Raw genomic sequence first — 14,577 nt, 5'->3', positions numbered from 1 at the left:
TCAATAATTTAATGTAATTCATTAAAGATTTAAAAAAATCACAGAAAAACAAAACTCTGATGTGAATAAATATGTATAGATAAAATCCCCTTGATTCAAAAGGAACAGTTTTGTTCAATAATATTATTTAAAAGAAAGGGATAATTAATTCTAAGGTCCCTGAACTATAGGTTGTTTATTATCCGGGTCCCTATCCTATTTTTTACATTAATACGATCCTTAAACTTTCATACTTACTTTTCTGATTCGGATCCTTCCGTTAAAAGTCAACTAACATCCGTTAGTCAATGCTTACATGGCAAATATAAAAAATAAAAATTAAAAAAATAATAGCTGACTGATCAGAAACTCATCACAGCAATACTCTCCTTCGTCACCATAACCATCACCATCCTCTCTTCTTGATCTTGGACCTAAAGAAACGGGGGAGTGTACATATATATTAACAGGTTGTGGAGTATATATACACACATACTTACATTCTCGCACACAGATACACACAACATTTGTGTGTATGTATAATGCAAATTATTGTATTAATAGGTCTGATTAATGGGTTTTGTGTTTAGTTTCTCCCTTCAATTCTTCTGCTGCATATCCTAGGGAGGGAGCTATAGGGAAAGAGAGGGAGAGAGAGGAGAGGGGGAGAGAGATCAAGAAGAGAGGATGGTGATAGAAGAGAGTATTGCTGTGATGAATTAGCTATTACTGTTTTAATTTTAATTTTTCGTATTTGCCACGTAAGCATTGACTAACAGATGTTAGTTGACTTTTAACGGAAGGACCTGAATCAGAAAAATTTGAAAGTTTAAGGATCGCATTATTACAAATAATAGGATAGGGATCTATATAATAAACAGCCTATAATTCAGGGACGTAAGAATTAATTATCCCAAAGAAAAGATAAAACAAAACAAATGGGGACAATACCTCCATTATAAATGCCATATCATAGTGTTCTTCATGGACAAATTACCTAGCTAGTGCAGTCATGTCAACAACAAAAATGGCATTATACAACTCAGCTTCTGGTTTGTAACTATATCAACTTCTCTATCTACATACATGTTTAAATATTACAAATGGGTTACAACATGATACAAGTACCTCACCTTCCTTTGGCAAGAAAGAAGAATGTAAACAGAATCTAAAGAATGCCCTGAATGAATTAAATATATATCGGGAAAACCCTTTTCACTTAAATTACAAGCTGCAATGTGCAATCGGTTGATTAGGCCAAATTCTTTGGTTAGAGATGCTCACAAACTCAGTTTAGTTCTCCACACTTCTCCAATCACTTTCCTGGGAGATGGATCATCTGGTCCTTTGTCTCTCTGTCCTGATGTGAAGTACAACCACCCATTCCAAAATCCAACTAGAGTGGTTTTGACTCTAAATGGAAGTTTTCCAACCACTGACCATTTCTGAGTCAATTAAAGAGCAGCAGCATATATTAAGCATAAGCTTACTTGGACACTAAGAATAATCACAATGCTAACAAACTTATTGTTCATTTTTATAACTTGATACACAGAACTTATTCCAGATACAGAGGCTATAGCCTAATAAAACATCACGATCGCAATTTTGAAGATTTGATATTGTAACTTCTTAAATGGAATTTTTCTTAGGTTAGGCCTAGTAGATCACCAATTTGAGTTTAAAGTGAATCAACTATTGCCAGAATAAACAGTGAAGAATATCTATAAGTGTATCTACGCCAAACTATGCAACTTAATCAACAAACGTTTTTGCTTTCGCATATTTTTTTTTGATGAAAATTGTGGGAAAAAGATTAAGACATCATGCAGAGAAGGAAGTCGATGCAAGAAATTCCATACCAGATTATCTAACTGGAACTGGAACACTTCCCCGACCAGTGTCATTTTCTTCGTCTCAGGGTGCTTATCGGTTGTGCCTCCAACAATGACAATCGAGTTGTTTACAATGTGCCAGGCAAACTCTATGTGAGAATCAGGCTTTGGCATTGGAGGCAAAACTTTCCACTTCATCTCATCATCAAGCATGTATACATCAGCATACACAACCTATAAGATACAAATTTTATGTTCACTATTTTCTCGCATAGTCAGCAACAATGTCAATACAATATATATTTCATCTTCATCAACGGAAATTCTCTCCAGTAAGAAAAGTCTAGTATAATTATATAAACATAGACCAGGCTATCTCAGCAGTCAACCACAGTGACATTGGCTACCCAAATTGTCATCAAGAAAGTCACACTTCCGTAAGACCGGATAACTAAGACGAAGACATACTTACCGAGCAATATGTAAAAAGAATTTGATGCGAAGTAGCTCTGTTAATAACTGATACTAGACCAAAGGGATATTTGAAAAGAAAAACAAATCGAGAAAGATAGCAATTATTAGATCAACTTGCTAACTTCCACCACCAGCAGGGTTTTACAATGTGTAATTAGATCATATACCGCATGTTAAAGTCAGTATGACCGATAGACTGACGTTGACATATTCTTCATAAGTAAACAACATGCTATCAGCAACCGGTATAATTAATCACCTACCTCATTCCTTCTGGAGCATTTGAAGATTGGCGAACCAGGCTTCGCCATAAAATCACCTTCTTGACCACCAATGACATATAACCGGTCATTTGCCACAACACAGGCCCTACAAATATATTATAAATTTAGCCTTCGGATTATATCAGTACACAAAAACCTTGCATTAAATACATAGTTCATCCCAATAGTGTCCCGAATCCATAAAAAGTGCTCACAGTAGACTTCCAAAGATAAAGATCATAGGCATCAATTCAAATAGGTAAAAGATAGAACGGAGGATAGGGAAGTTTAAAATAGAAAAGCCATGTTTCTAGTACAAAAACCTCTTTGCAAATAATAGGCTTATCTGATATCTGAGCAGATATCTACCTCCATTCAATATTATAGGTTAACTAGACTTATCACTTCTAATTTACACATTAATGTTCACTCCTTTCTCATACTTGTGTCCTGTAATAATCTTATAATATAGAATTTTATAGTATGTGGTATTACTTACTTTTACCTCTTTTGATGTCCTTTATTCCACTCTTTCACCTCTGTTAATCTTTTCATTATTTTCAGTATCTTTCTGCCTACATTCTGTTCTCACCTCTTTTCATGTCTTATTATTTCTCTATATTTCCAATAACATTATGTTCCAACCAAAACATAAAAAATGCAAGGACACTTAGTAGAGCTGGGAGCAGATTTGATGCAACTTAAATTTATATCCTTACTTTAATATTTCTGTAACTAATTGGTGGTAAAAGCCTAGCCAACATAAATTCCTAAATCATACGTATTTTGTGGAATAGAGATTTCACCCATATACTCATAAAGCATCACTACAACCCATAATAATACCTATGGGGGCCACCACGAGGAATTGGAATTTCAGTGCGCCATTCCTTCTCCAAAGCTTTTCCATCCTTCACTGCAAGACTCCAATGCTCTAATCCAGGGGTATGTCTATTTTCTTTACTTCCACCCATCACATGGAGTCTGCCTCTCCAAAGTTGAGTAGCGGGTGCATATCTGACATCACCATATAGTACGCTTGAGCGTATTAAAATTGTACACACGCACACACACGCGCACACACACACACACACACACACACACATATATATAGAGAGAGAGAGCTTGTTTACATGATACTATCGAAAGCAGAATCTGCCAAGACGATTAACACACATAGATCATGAGTCATGAGAATTAATAACAGAAAATTGGTACTAAAAGTTTCCAGGATTGGTAAATTTGATTTAGGATAATACAGGCCTCCAAGAGTTAAGTTCAGCTAGCGTAATAATCAGAATATTGAGATCCTTAAAGGAGAACCACTTCAATTTCATTTTTTTTTATTTGTAAATTACAAACATTGGTACTACTTTTCCTCACTGAATCAATACAAATATAACTTAATTAGAATAAGGAACCCTTTTGGACGCGATAGTCTAACGAATGGCCTTTTGCTTCATATATGTCGACTATGTAACATTACTGAAATATAATAACACTGCAGCAGTGTCCTTCAGCATTATATGTGCTGCTTTTTTTTCAAATATATACAGACATTTCCAATATCTTATGCATGATAAAATTCCACAATTGTCAGGCAACACCCAGCATAACTACAGTAGAAAATACAATCAATACTATGGATAATATGGACAATAAATAGATTATAATAAATCACCACAGCACAATCATGAAACAAGAATTAAACACACTAATGTGCAGTAAGCTATATTGTTAATATCATGGCACCCTCATTACTGCACATACCTAGGAACCGGTAAAGGCGGCAAATCCTGCCATTGCTTCGTCTGAGTATCCAGGACAAAATTACGTGCAGTAGGCCCTCTACATTGCGGACCATATTGTCCAGTAACTACATAAATGTATCTTCCGTCCGTTACCATGCCAAGATGCGAATGTGCCATTTCTTTTGGCATATCGAACCTTCCACCCCATGTATTATCAGTAAAGTTATAAATATCAACATGAGAATGCACCTAATCCATACAATAAAACAAAAAAAACTAAATTACAGCTATAATAAAACTACACAAAACAGGACAAAATATACACAAAACACCAAGTCCAAGAACTTACAAGATCAATGGTGCCATATCCAGCAAACACAAAAAGAAGATCATTAATCTGCAAAGCAGCTCCATCGAGACGGGGAACAGGAGAAGTAGCCATCTTCTCCCACTCAAGCTGAGGAGCAGGCAAATCAGCAAAAGTCGCAGACAACAGCCTCACTGGCTTCTCCTTTTTCGGGTTTTCGAAAACCCCACCAATCTATGACAAACATAAAGGGCATGTGTAAAAACAAGCTAAGAACACTAATCAAAACATATAACATAAAGGGTATGCATAAAAAACACCAACAAGCACATACCTTGTGAGAAGCATTATGATCAAGATTTTCAAGATTAGGGTTGAGCTGAGGAGAAGTGGGCCAGTTGGATTTGTAAGAAGATGAAGAAGCCCAGAAAAGATCAGCAACTAAAAAGGTACCAAAGAGACCCAAACACACAAATAAAAGATACATGATTGTGGATCGATGCTTGGGGGACCTCCCCATCGGTGCTATATGAATGACAGATCTGTAATCTTGAATATCAAATGTAATGAACACAACTCACTTGTAGGTTTTGCTTGTGTGGTTTATTACACAAGTGTGAGTGTCTGTTTTGAGGTTTGTATTATTACACAAGTGTGAGTGTCTGTTTTGAGGTTTGTATCAGGACGAGGTGATTGTGATTGCAGGTAATAATCGCCATGGAGTTTGTGTCTGTATCCCTCTGCTTCTCAGTCGGTGCCTCTCGAAATTTTTTATCTTTTTTATTTTAAGAGCGTATTTTCTTTTTATGTTTTTAACTGTCTAAGTTGGATTCTAAATTAATTTATACCGATTTTGAGCTAAAATTATTCGGCAAAATGAGTGATAATTATAAAATTATCGATATGAATTATGAAAGTGATTATTTGGTTAATCTTATTTTCTAGAAGTCGGAGTTATTTCAAACAAATTATATTTTTTTGAAAAATAAATTCTTATCTTTTTGTCGAATATATTTTTAATATTTATATCCAAACTAGTTTTAAAAAAGTATATTTTTAAAAAATAACTACTTACTTTTTTAAAAGAAGAGATCGACAAATAGTCTATTATGCCGTCAAATTATTATCATATCTGTAAAACTCGTTAAATTCCGATTATGAGAACTTTTTGCTCGTCATATATTATTATCATGCCCGTAAAACTCGTTAAATTCCCATCATGAGAACTTTTCGCTAATAAATTGATTTAGCTAGAAATATGAGAGAATTTTTAAGCAAAAGACAATAACAACATATTCTGCCCTTTGAAAGAATGAGAATGCATAACAATAAATTTGTATTTGCCAATCTAGCACACCACTTGAGATTCAATTAGCAATTTGTGTTACATTGTTGACACAAAAAGTCTTGTGAATCGAATTTAAAGAAACACTTAAAAAGTACGACTAGACAATCAAGTTGGAACACACATTCATTTCTTTCTAAGTATTAGTTATGTGTTCTTGAAGATGATATCTCCAGCTTCTACATCATCAACCACCACTTGATTACAAACCTTTACAAATGTTAATCAACAAACAAAAACCAACACCTATTCACAGATGAACGAAAAAATTATCACCATTAATCACCCTACACTCACTGTCTATTAGTAACAAACTAGTTCCCACGACCACACCAGCAAACACTCGTTAGCTCACAAATTATGCTATACTGGTATAACATCAACCTTTGATGCGTCCTCGCATCTCAAAACGATGCCTTCTAGGCTACTTGGAAGAATGCATCTACCCCACTGGCATCCTGTTGTAAATGGCTCTGGTGGAGGAACAATCATTAACACATTCTCATTCCGCTGAACAACTCCTATCACACTAACTGTGCTTCCCTCTTTGATGTACCTGCAAATTCCAAAATGCAAGTAACTAAGGATGTACATTCCCATTATTATGATTTTTGTCTGTGTTTCTCAGAAACAAAAGATAACTGATTGTCTAGGTATATAGAGCGAGAGTGAGGGTCTGTCTTTTCGTGGGGTGGGGCACTAGACTTGAAAATAAGAACACACGGTAATTGGGATGCCATGGATTCAATATGCTAACCAATAACAGCCATAGTGATTCAGTAATGCATAAAAAATATATAGTTAAGAAAAGATTAGAGTAAAAACACTGCAGTGCTAATGGAAAATCAAAAAAATACCCTTCCTCCAATCGCATTATACGGTCATCACATGAAAGATTCCTTTCTCTCATCCATCTGATAAAATCAGGAGACATGTCTTTATCTAAATCATTGACTTCAACAACAGATCCCTCCACGTACGGAGTAACTCTTGCACCAAAACCAGTCTTAACCAATGCTCTCAAACCAGACTGGAAGTCAGAAATGTAGAAGTCAACTACATGCCTCTGTCAAGTAAGACACATCACATATCAGTATCAAACAAAACCAAACCAAACCAACAATGATCAAACTTTTGACAAATATTGGACTATAAGTGTTCGACCAAATGTGGAGCACCTCAAGACTTTAGACAGTTAGGAGGCATTTATTGACATTTATTTTGAATCAAAAGTGAGACAGACATTCGTATCTGCTACAGTTCTTGACTATCCGAAAATCTTCAGTAATCATATACTTCTTCAAGAATAGATATAACAGGTTGCATGATTTTGAAAGAATCCGACGAAGATGAACAGTATGTTTAAGAAGTTGCTTTCATATATGTCTACTCACCTCTGATGACCGTAAGCCCCATGTAAATCGACGATGAGTCGGGTTGGCGGCTTTTGAGTCCCACCCGCGATACTCATATAAACACGACGAAGTATAGACACATCTTGGAACTCTTTGGAAAGATGACTCAAGGGGAACATTACCACAGGTCACCACCTTCACAGATAGATGCACCACAATCAAAAGCTGAAGAAATACCAATCATTGTATGCAAGAATAATATCATACATGTTTATGACAATAGCATGCTATGTTGACTACATCTAACTAGTTAATAAAGTGCAATAACTTTTTGCTCATGCACTTTAGCTTTGAAGCTATAACTGTCCACAATTTTTTCCAACTGCACGAGGTACTTGCCTACCTGGTGCTAAATCATCTAGTACTGAAAGATGCAATTGACCTTATAGACTGTACAATTAACATAGAATTTATACAGAGGAAAAGGATGGAAGAATGCAATCCAACCCAAGCTATGTAAAATATTTGAAAATGCAACAATTTCTCTACAGAGAGAATACCAATCTATCCAAACCAGGCTACGTACTGATTACCCTTCATACGTTTTTGTCCTTTTAAGTAGACCCTTATGGAAAGAACCAAGAAATATCTTTCTATGCTGGTTGTATCACACATAAATCACCTTTTTTTTTCTTAGACGAGTAAGTTCTTTACGCTTTCTTCCCTTAAGCTATAACCCAATATCGTTCCATCTTGCCAAAATTTTCCCCTTTTTTGTAGAATTTAATGAATAAGTTTTTGTTAGCTTCAACTTTATTTACTTCACAGCAAGGTATTATTTACTTATAGAACTCAAAGTACCCCAAATGAAAAAAAAGGTTACTTGTATAGATACTGACATCAATATGCCATAATAAACTCCTGTCAGCATAGAGAACAAACCAACTCTACATAAAATATTGCCAAACACTGTGCACTTTAGTTCCCATAAAGAAACAAAAAAATTCTTCCAAAGTATTTTCCATGTCATAATAATATTAGACACCAGATTTATAGTGAGAAGTATTATACTGTACAGCTGCCAAATCTTCCAAATAAATCCTACATGAACAACGTAAGATTTACTTCTGAAACTCTAAGTACCGAAAGAAGAAAAGTTGCTTAGATAGATACATACATCAATATGCCATATGAAAATCTCGTCAGCATAGAGAACAGACCACCTCAACATATATTGCTAAACACTGAGCACTTTAGTTCCCATAAACCAACAGAAAAATTCTTCCAAAGTATTTTCCAAGTCATATAATAATATTAGACACCATATTAATAGTGAGAAGTCTTACATCGTCACGGCTACTAGATCTTCCTAATGAATTCCACTTAAACAAGGTTCAACTGTTTGGTCATCCCAGAAATACCCATAGAAAGGTTCCTGAAGGTTAACTCAAAGCTTCTGATCTCAAATTTAACAGTATGCAGTTAATGATATTAAGTGGTCCATAGTTTTCTCATTGAAAATTATTGGCACGATGCTCAAAATCTAACCTCCTATTCCTTGACAAGAGCTAATATACATATTTGGTGACTAATATTATGTGTGAAAAAAATCCTTCACTAGTGAATTATCAGATACACATATAACAAAATCTAAATACTTACTAGTTAATAATTAATAATATTTATAACACACAGGCAAGCATTTGACAATATCATGAGTAATAGTTACTAGATAACAACAGATCTTAAATCTAATAGCCAACCATAATCTAGTCTCCATATTTGCAAGTCCAGAGCATGGTTATTCACACACTAAAATCATTTGATAATGTAATTCATTATGGAAAAAGAAACATACCCCTGAGACCTTCACATACTGCCCATCTTTTGCTTCTCTAAGCTCAGCATCTGGGTAGCGGTCAATGTAGTCGATGATAGATCTTCTTCCCCAGCAAGTATTCCAGGCAAATATTGTGGCGACAATTCCAAAGAGAACCACAATAACAATGAGAAGAATAGCATTATGGACAGCCCCAAGAATAAAACCACCAGCAATGAACCCCATTACAAAGAGCAGAATCATCAACCATAAAATTGGCTTTGGGAAACTGCCCTTGAATGAATAGTCTTCGTCTTGGCTTAATGTTGTCACAGCTTGGTTAATTGCAATTGAACCATGCAGTTTCATCGAATTCTTGGAGTCCAACGGACCAGAAACTTTCCTAGGTGCACCGGATGAATTTAGGGGACCGGACGAAATGGGACCAGATGTAATTAATCCTGTGGCAGGAAGAATTGGTGGAAGAGGACCTGAGTTTTGACGGGTGACTGGTGTTACTCCTCCAGATTGGGGGCCAGACGTTTTCTTCAAAGGTTCCCCATGTTTACTAAGTGGCCCGGAGTTCGATTTTTTTACAGAAACTGAACCAGAAATCCCACCAGAGGCCACAGGACCCGACATAGAATAGCTAGACCTAGATGCGGCATTTGTCATGATTGGTCCTGAATGTGAAGCACTGCCTGCAAAAGATCCAGTTCTTGAAGGAGCACCAGTTACCGGTCCAGATTTCCTCGCCTTGGAGCCATCCACAGGTAAATCAAACATTTTTCCCAGCTCTCCAGATTTCTTGATGTCACCACCCGTATAAGGCATAGCCGTCGAGGTCATAGTAGGGGTTCTTTCTTTCGGCTGTTCAGGCCGACCCGAGACATAAAGGCCATTGCTCAGCTGGTGAGACGGAAATCGGGAACCCATCAAGCTCTTTTCAATGTAGCACACAGTAGGGACTAGGGAGATACCTCTACCAAATTTTATACCTTAAAAAGAAAAAAAAAGAAAAAATTACCAATAAAAAACCATTAGCAAAAGCAACATTTTTTTCCCCCAAGACTTCATATGAACACATAAAGAAATACTCACAACAACAATGTGTCATCAAAGATAAGCATTACTTCTTAACAAAAGAATCAAAGATAAGCATTACTCAAAAGATACACATTATTTATCAAAATGATCACACACACTTATTAAGAAAAAGATATACATTTAAAATTGGAAATAAATCGAAAAACGAGTAATACAAATCTTGATTAAAAATGAAGAATCAAGTAAACTAAGTAACTACAATCAGAGCCATAAAGGGAATTTAAAGTAAATATCAAGTAATATAAATCAAGATAAACCAAACAGATCTGGGCAACAGCTAAGCTCATATTAATACAGAACAATTCAACAGGTAATAAACACCAACAAAACAAGAAACAATAATAAAAGAAGAGAACAAAAAAAATAAGACCTACCCAGAAAAGTAGTTCTGTATTAAGTGCAAACCCAGAAATCTTAATAGAGAAAGACAGCGAAGAGAGAGAGGGAGGGGGAGAGAGAGAGAGAGAGAGATTACTGGTTGTTTAGTGGAGTAGAATGAGGAGCAGCAGAAGTTGATACACTACTAGTAGTTGATAGCCGGGTTGGAGGGGATCACACCCGCCGTCGGCCCCCAAAATATAGTAATATTTATTTATTAATAATAAGGTACGACGTTTGTTTAACTTATCCGTTTTTATGTTAAATTAAAAGGGGTACTGCACTTTTTTAAGTTTAATAAATGTATTGCATTAATTTATAATTATAATCAAAAAACGTGGATGCATGATGTTTCTAGTAGTGCTAATATGATGAATATAATAAACAAATTGAATTACTTGACAAATTAAAAATTAGTGTGAGTTGGTATTTTCTTTTATGAAAAAAATGTAACTTACGTGTTTTTCAGTAAATTAGTGGTATTCTACTTGATCATCGTGATCATGGTTGTAAAAAGCGCGAATCGGTCATAGGTGGTGATGGGACCTTCTAGCGCTTAAGCGGATAAGCGGAATTTTAAGTGGGTGATTAAGCGGATAAATAATACTATATATTTAAATTATATATATAATAATATAATATCTAAAATTAAAATCATAAATTAATTAAGTAATAAGAATTTAAAAATGAAACTTTTTTGATTAAAAAAGATATTTTTAATATTTTATTATAATTTTAATAACATTTATAATAAACATATATATTTAAATACAAAAAATTAGCAAGTCAACATCATTCGGACCGCTTAATCCGTTTCACGACCCTTTAATCCGCTTAATAGGCCGCTTAATATTCAAAAACGCTTAATCACACGCTTAATGTGAAATCGAAGCGCTCTCCGATTCTGCTTAAGCGGCCCCTAAGCGGCCCCTTAGACGGCCGCTTAATGCGCTTTTTAGAACATTGATCATAATGATTGCTCATATTTGGACACGCGAGACAAATTTAATAATACGACATCTACACTAATGATTGAATCGAACAAACAGTAAATCGCAATCGTCTATTCAAATAAAGAGGCGGTTAAACGATACTTTGAAGATAATGTATATACAAATACAAGGATCCGCTTCATGCGTTCTCGTTGAATTACCGGTATCCTCTTTATCATGCCGTCTAAGAGCTATATCAATTGAGCTATCAACCAGAATTGTGATTACATACAAAATTTCATCACCCAATCAAAACCCCTACTTATAATTAAGAAGCAAAAAACAAAACTCTCACCAATGATAAAAAACAATCTCAAAATACAATTCGAAAATCAAAATAAAAGCAAACTGAAACAAATGAAAATAAAAAACTTAGATCTGACAATCAAAACCACAAGACACAATTAATTCTTGAATCCGATAAGCTCCGCTTGGATCGAATAAAAGTAAATCGAAAGTTCCGATGATGTAAGATCTAGAAAAACAAATCAAAGAGGAGATTATTGAAAGAAACAAATCAGATAAAATAATAAAAGAGTTTCGGGCTTTCCACCAGTGATAACCTATAGAAGCCCCTCGGATAAGAAAGACGGCTACTTCAAGAACGGAGAGAATTTTAGGATTTTTTAGAAAGAGGTTTTTTTAACTTTTATTTTCACCAACAACCCCTGATTCAAACCAACTTAAAAGTAGTGAATAAATATATTTTAGAAAATATGAGTATAAATTTCAAAAGTTTGTAAATTCTAGGTTTAAATAATTTCTTATGGGATGATGAATTATATCATATGTATATATGAATTAATGTTAGAGACTTTTTGATGATAGACGAAGAATAGAATAATTTTTAAAAATATTTCATGCTTTTCATTGAATTTCGGGTCACCAAAATATTGGCACCGAAGAGTCACTACAATATATAATAATATAAGAACATATCTAAATAGCGTACAAAATTGATGTTCAGATAATTTTACTTTTATTTGTCAAGAATTCTATGTTCGTTTCATTATAGAATAATTATTCGTGTAATAATGATAAAGTTTCTTATCTTAGCTGGATCTCGTTGATGTCACTACATCGATTTACTTTACAAATCTTTCGAATACAACACTCGAGTATTTCAATATATGAAACCGTATATTTGACTACGGAGCCCTTAGTCTAGAATAATAGATTGAAAATGTGATTGAGAATGAACCTATGTCATTCCGCAAGTTTGACGTCATAACACTCGATCTTATAATAGCTGTTTGAACATTTGATGGATGAACTTAGCAAGGTAAGGTGATGAAATTCAACGTGATGTAAACAAGTTTATGATTGACACTTCATAGTGCGGAGCACTCACTTTTGACTTATTTTTCAATCTTCAAATTAAAATGATGATGAAATTTTTTCCAAATAAAAAAGAACAAATTACTAGTCAAATTTTTAGTAGGAATATTTTCAGACATAGTTTTTATTTGAACTAGAAAAATTTGATAAAAGGAAAAGTAATAAGAAGATAATACTGACTTTTGTGTAAAATATAATATATTCTAAATAATATTGAACCAAAATTGTATGTGCATTGACATGTAACGTATCAATCCCATCTTCAGAAGCCTATAACAATTATTTGTTATATATGAATGGCAATTTTAATCAAATTTAAACTTATGCAAATTACACATAGTATCAATATAATAGCGCTTAAATGCATGAATTTGGCTGACTCGTAAGATGATAAATTATTATTTTATATCTTTAAGACGTACATACAAGGGTACATATCCATTATTGAAAATAGCTTTATTCGACAACCGTTTTCAATCGGGCCTGCAAAGAGTAGAATGTGAAGATTGATCCCAGGATTCACTTCTGACGTGAGAATATATTAATTTTATTTATCCCCCAATTCACATATGATGTGAGAATATAATAATCCGGTTTAGAATAAATAATTATGAACATACAAAAGTTTATAAGTATGAAATTGTCTATCACTTGTAATCACATGGGAATCAACTTATATAGTCATTCTTATCAGCCTCATTCTGTTGTTGCTAATTAGTTAGGGAAGTGGGTGATTTGGAGTAAAATCAAAAGAGTGACATTAGTATCCTTTATTATATGTCTTGACCCAATTTTTTGGACTTCCTCCAACAAGACCGACAACAACTATTTGGGATTGGGTTATATAACATGTCCTGAATGGGCATATGATCGATCGTGACCAATATAATGGACTTACTAAGACATGCTTTCGGCATGTTCCCGGATTTCAGTCTAACTATACTTGGGCGGTGCCTACTATTTCGATCCGTCTCGGGGATGACTCTCATATGCGAAAGTTATCCTGAAGACTCAGCCTGTCCACGAAAGAGTCCGACATATGTAGGAATTATTATAAACACGCCTTATTATTAATGAGAGCCGACTGTGACGCCACGAGATATACAAATGATATCGGCTGTAAATCTCAATGATCAATTATTCTTAGTTATAAATATGTATAAGCACCAATTTTCCCTCTCATTTCTTTTATGTTTTTTAAAAAAATCCTTATTATTTTATTTAAAAAAAACTCAAGCAGTGTCGATAGCAACACATAGACTCATCGCAGTTCATTCTTCCAAGACATCTTTAAATCAGTATGTCCTCTTACAGTCCTTCTATGTACTTTGATCTTATTATGTTGAGTATGTCTTTGTTTTTTTTTGTGTGTGTGTATATATAGGGTCTTATTGTAGTACAAACCTTCTTAAAAAACAAACTACATATGGTATGGAAATTGATCGTAAAGAGATGAAGAAAAATACACAGAAATCGGATTTTAAAAAAAAAAAGAGTCACCCATTGACCGAAAAATTCAAATTTAAATGGAAGGGATTCTGTCGATATGTGTGGTAGGGTGTATATGTGATGACTTTTTAGGGGGTCATGTGATTATTTTTTAGGCTAAATCCTTTTGATCTGAAAATGAACTT

General features: G+C 34.3%; 2 protein-coding genes across 3 annotated transcripts; both read right to left on the bottom strand.

The window, feature by feature from the left end:
- Positions 1-904: 904 nt before the first annotated feature.
- On the bottom strand, positions 905-5,396 carry LOC108224439 (kelch repeat-containing protein At3g27220). Its single transcript, XM_017399069.2, has 7 exons — positions 4,944-5,396; positions 4,652-4,843; positions 4,322-4,551; positions 3,398-3,568; positions 2,552-2,657; positions 1,842-2,048; positions 905-1,424 (listed from the first exon to the last, which is right to left on the bottom strand). Exons 1-7 carry the CDS (start codon positions 5,127-5,129, stop codon positions 1,260-1,262), a joined length of 1,257 nt encoding a protein of 418 aa, XP_017254558.1. The 5' UTR covers positions 5,130-5,396; the 3' UTR covers positions 905-1,259.
- A 669-nt stretch (positions 5,397-6,065) lies between these two features.
- Positions 6,066-10,845, bottom strand: LOC108192981 (uncharacterized membrane protein At1g16860). Of its 2 annotated transcripts, none has more exons than XM_064079272.1 (5): positions 10,711-10,845; positions 9,168-10,126; positions 7,349-7,504; positions 6,812-7,020; positions 6,066-6,510 (listed from the first exon to the last, which is right to left on the bottom strand). In XM_064079272.1, exons 2-5 carry the CDS (start codon positions 10,062-10,064, stop codon positions 6,318-6,320), a joined length of 1,455 nt encoding a protein of 484 aa, XP_063935342.1. In that variant the 5' UTR covers positions 10,065-10,126; positions 10,711-10,845; the 3' UTR covers positions 6,066-6,317. The 2 variants fall into 2 exon arrangements, with proteins under 2 accessions (XP_063935342.1, XP_017215020.1); XM_017359531.2 differs by having other exon boundaries at positions 10,610-10,807.
- Between the last annotated feature and the right edge of the window lie 3,732 nt (positions 10,846-14,577).

This window comes from Daucus carota, chromosome 6 (assembly GCF_001625215.2).
Source record: "Daucus carota subsp. sativus chromosome 6, DH1 v3.0, whole genome shotgun sequence".
NCBI classification, from domain to species: Eukaryota; Viridiplantae; Streptophyta; class Magnoliopsida; order Apiales; family Apiaceae; genus Daucus; species Daucus carota.
The sequence above is the reverse complement of the archived record's forward strand: the minus strand, read 5'-3'. Positions and strand labels throughout refer to the sequence as shown.

What these genes read in the sequence shown, in the direction of transcription:
- LOC108224439 (XM_017399069.2), bottom strand. Translation starts at nt 5,129, where the DNA reads ATGGGGAGGTCCCCCAAGCATCGATCCACAATCATGTATCTTTTATTT. An exon ending in ATCATAATGCTTCTCACAAG is followed by an intron (nt 4,844 to 4,943) that starts GTATGTGCTTGT and finishes TGTTTGTCATAG; the next exon opens with ATTGGTGGGGTTTTCGAAAA. An exon ending in AGTTCCAGTTAGATAATCTG is followed by an intron (nt 1,425 to 1,841) that starts GTATGGAATTTC and finishes TAATTGACTCAG; the next exon opens with AAATGGTCAGTGGTTGGAAA.
- LOC108192981 (XM_064079272.1), bottom strand. Translation starts at nt 10,064, where the DNA reads ATGGGTTCCCGATTTCCGTCTCACCAGCTGAGCAATGGCCTTTATGTC. An exon ending in GGGGCTTACGGTCATCAGAG is followed by an intron (nt 7,021 to 7,348) that starts GTGAGTAGACAT and finishes CTTACTTGACAG; the next exon opens with AGGCATGTAGTTGACTTCTA. An exon ending in ATAATGCGATTGGAGGAAGG is followed by an intron (nt 6,511 to 6,811) that starts GTATTTTTTTGA and finishes TGGAATTTGCAG; the next exon opens with GTACATCAAAGAGGGAAGCA.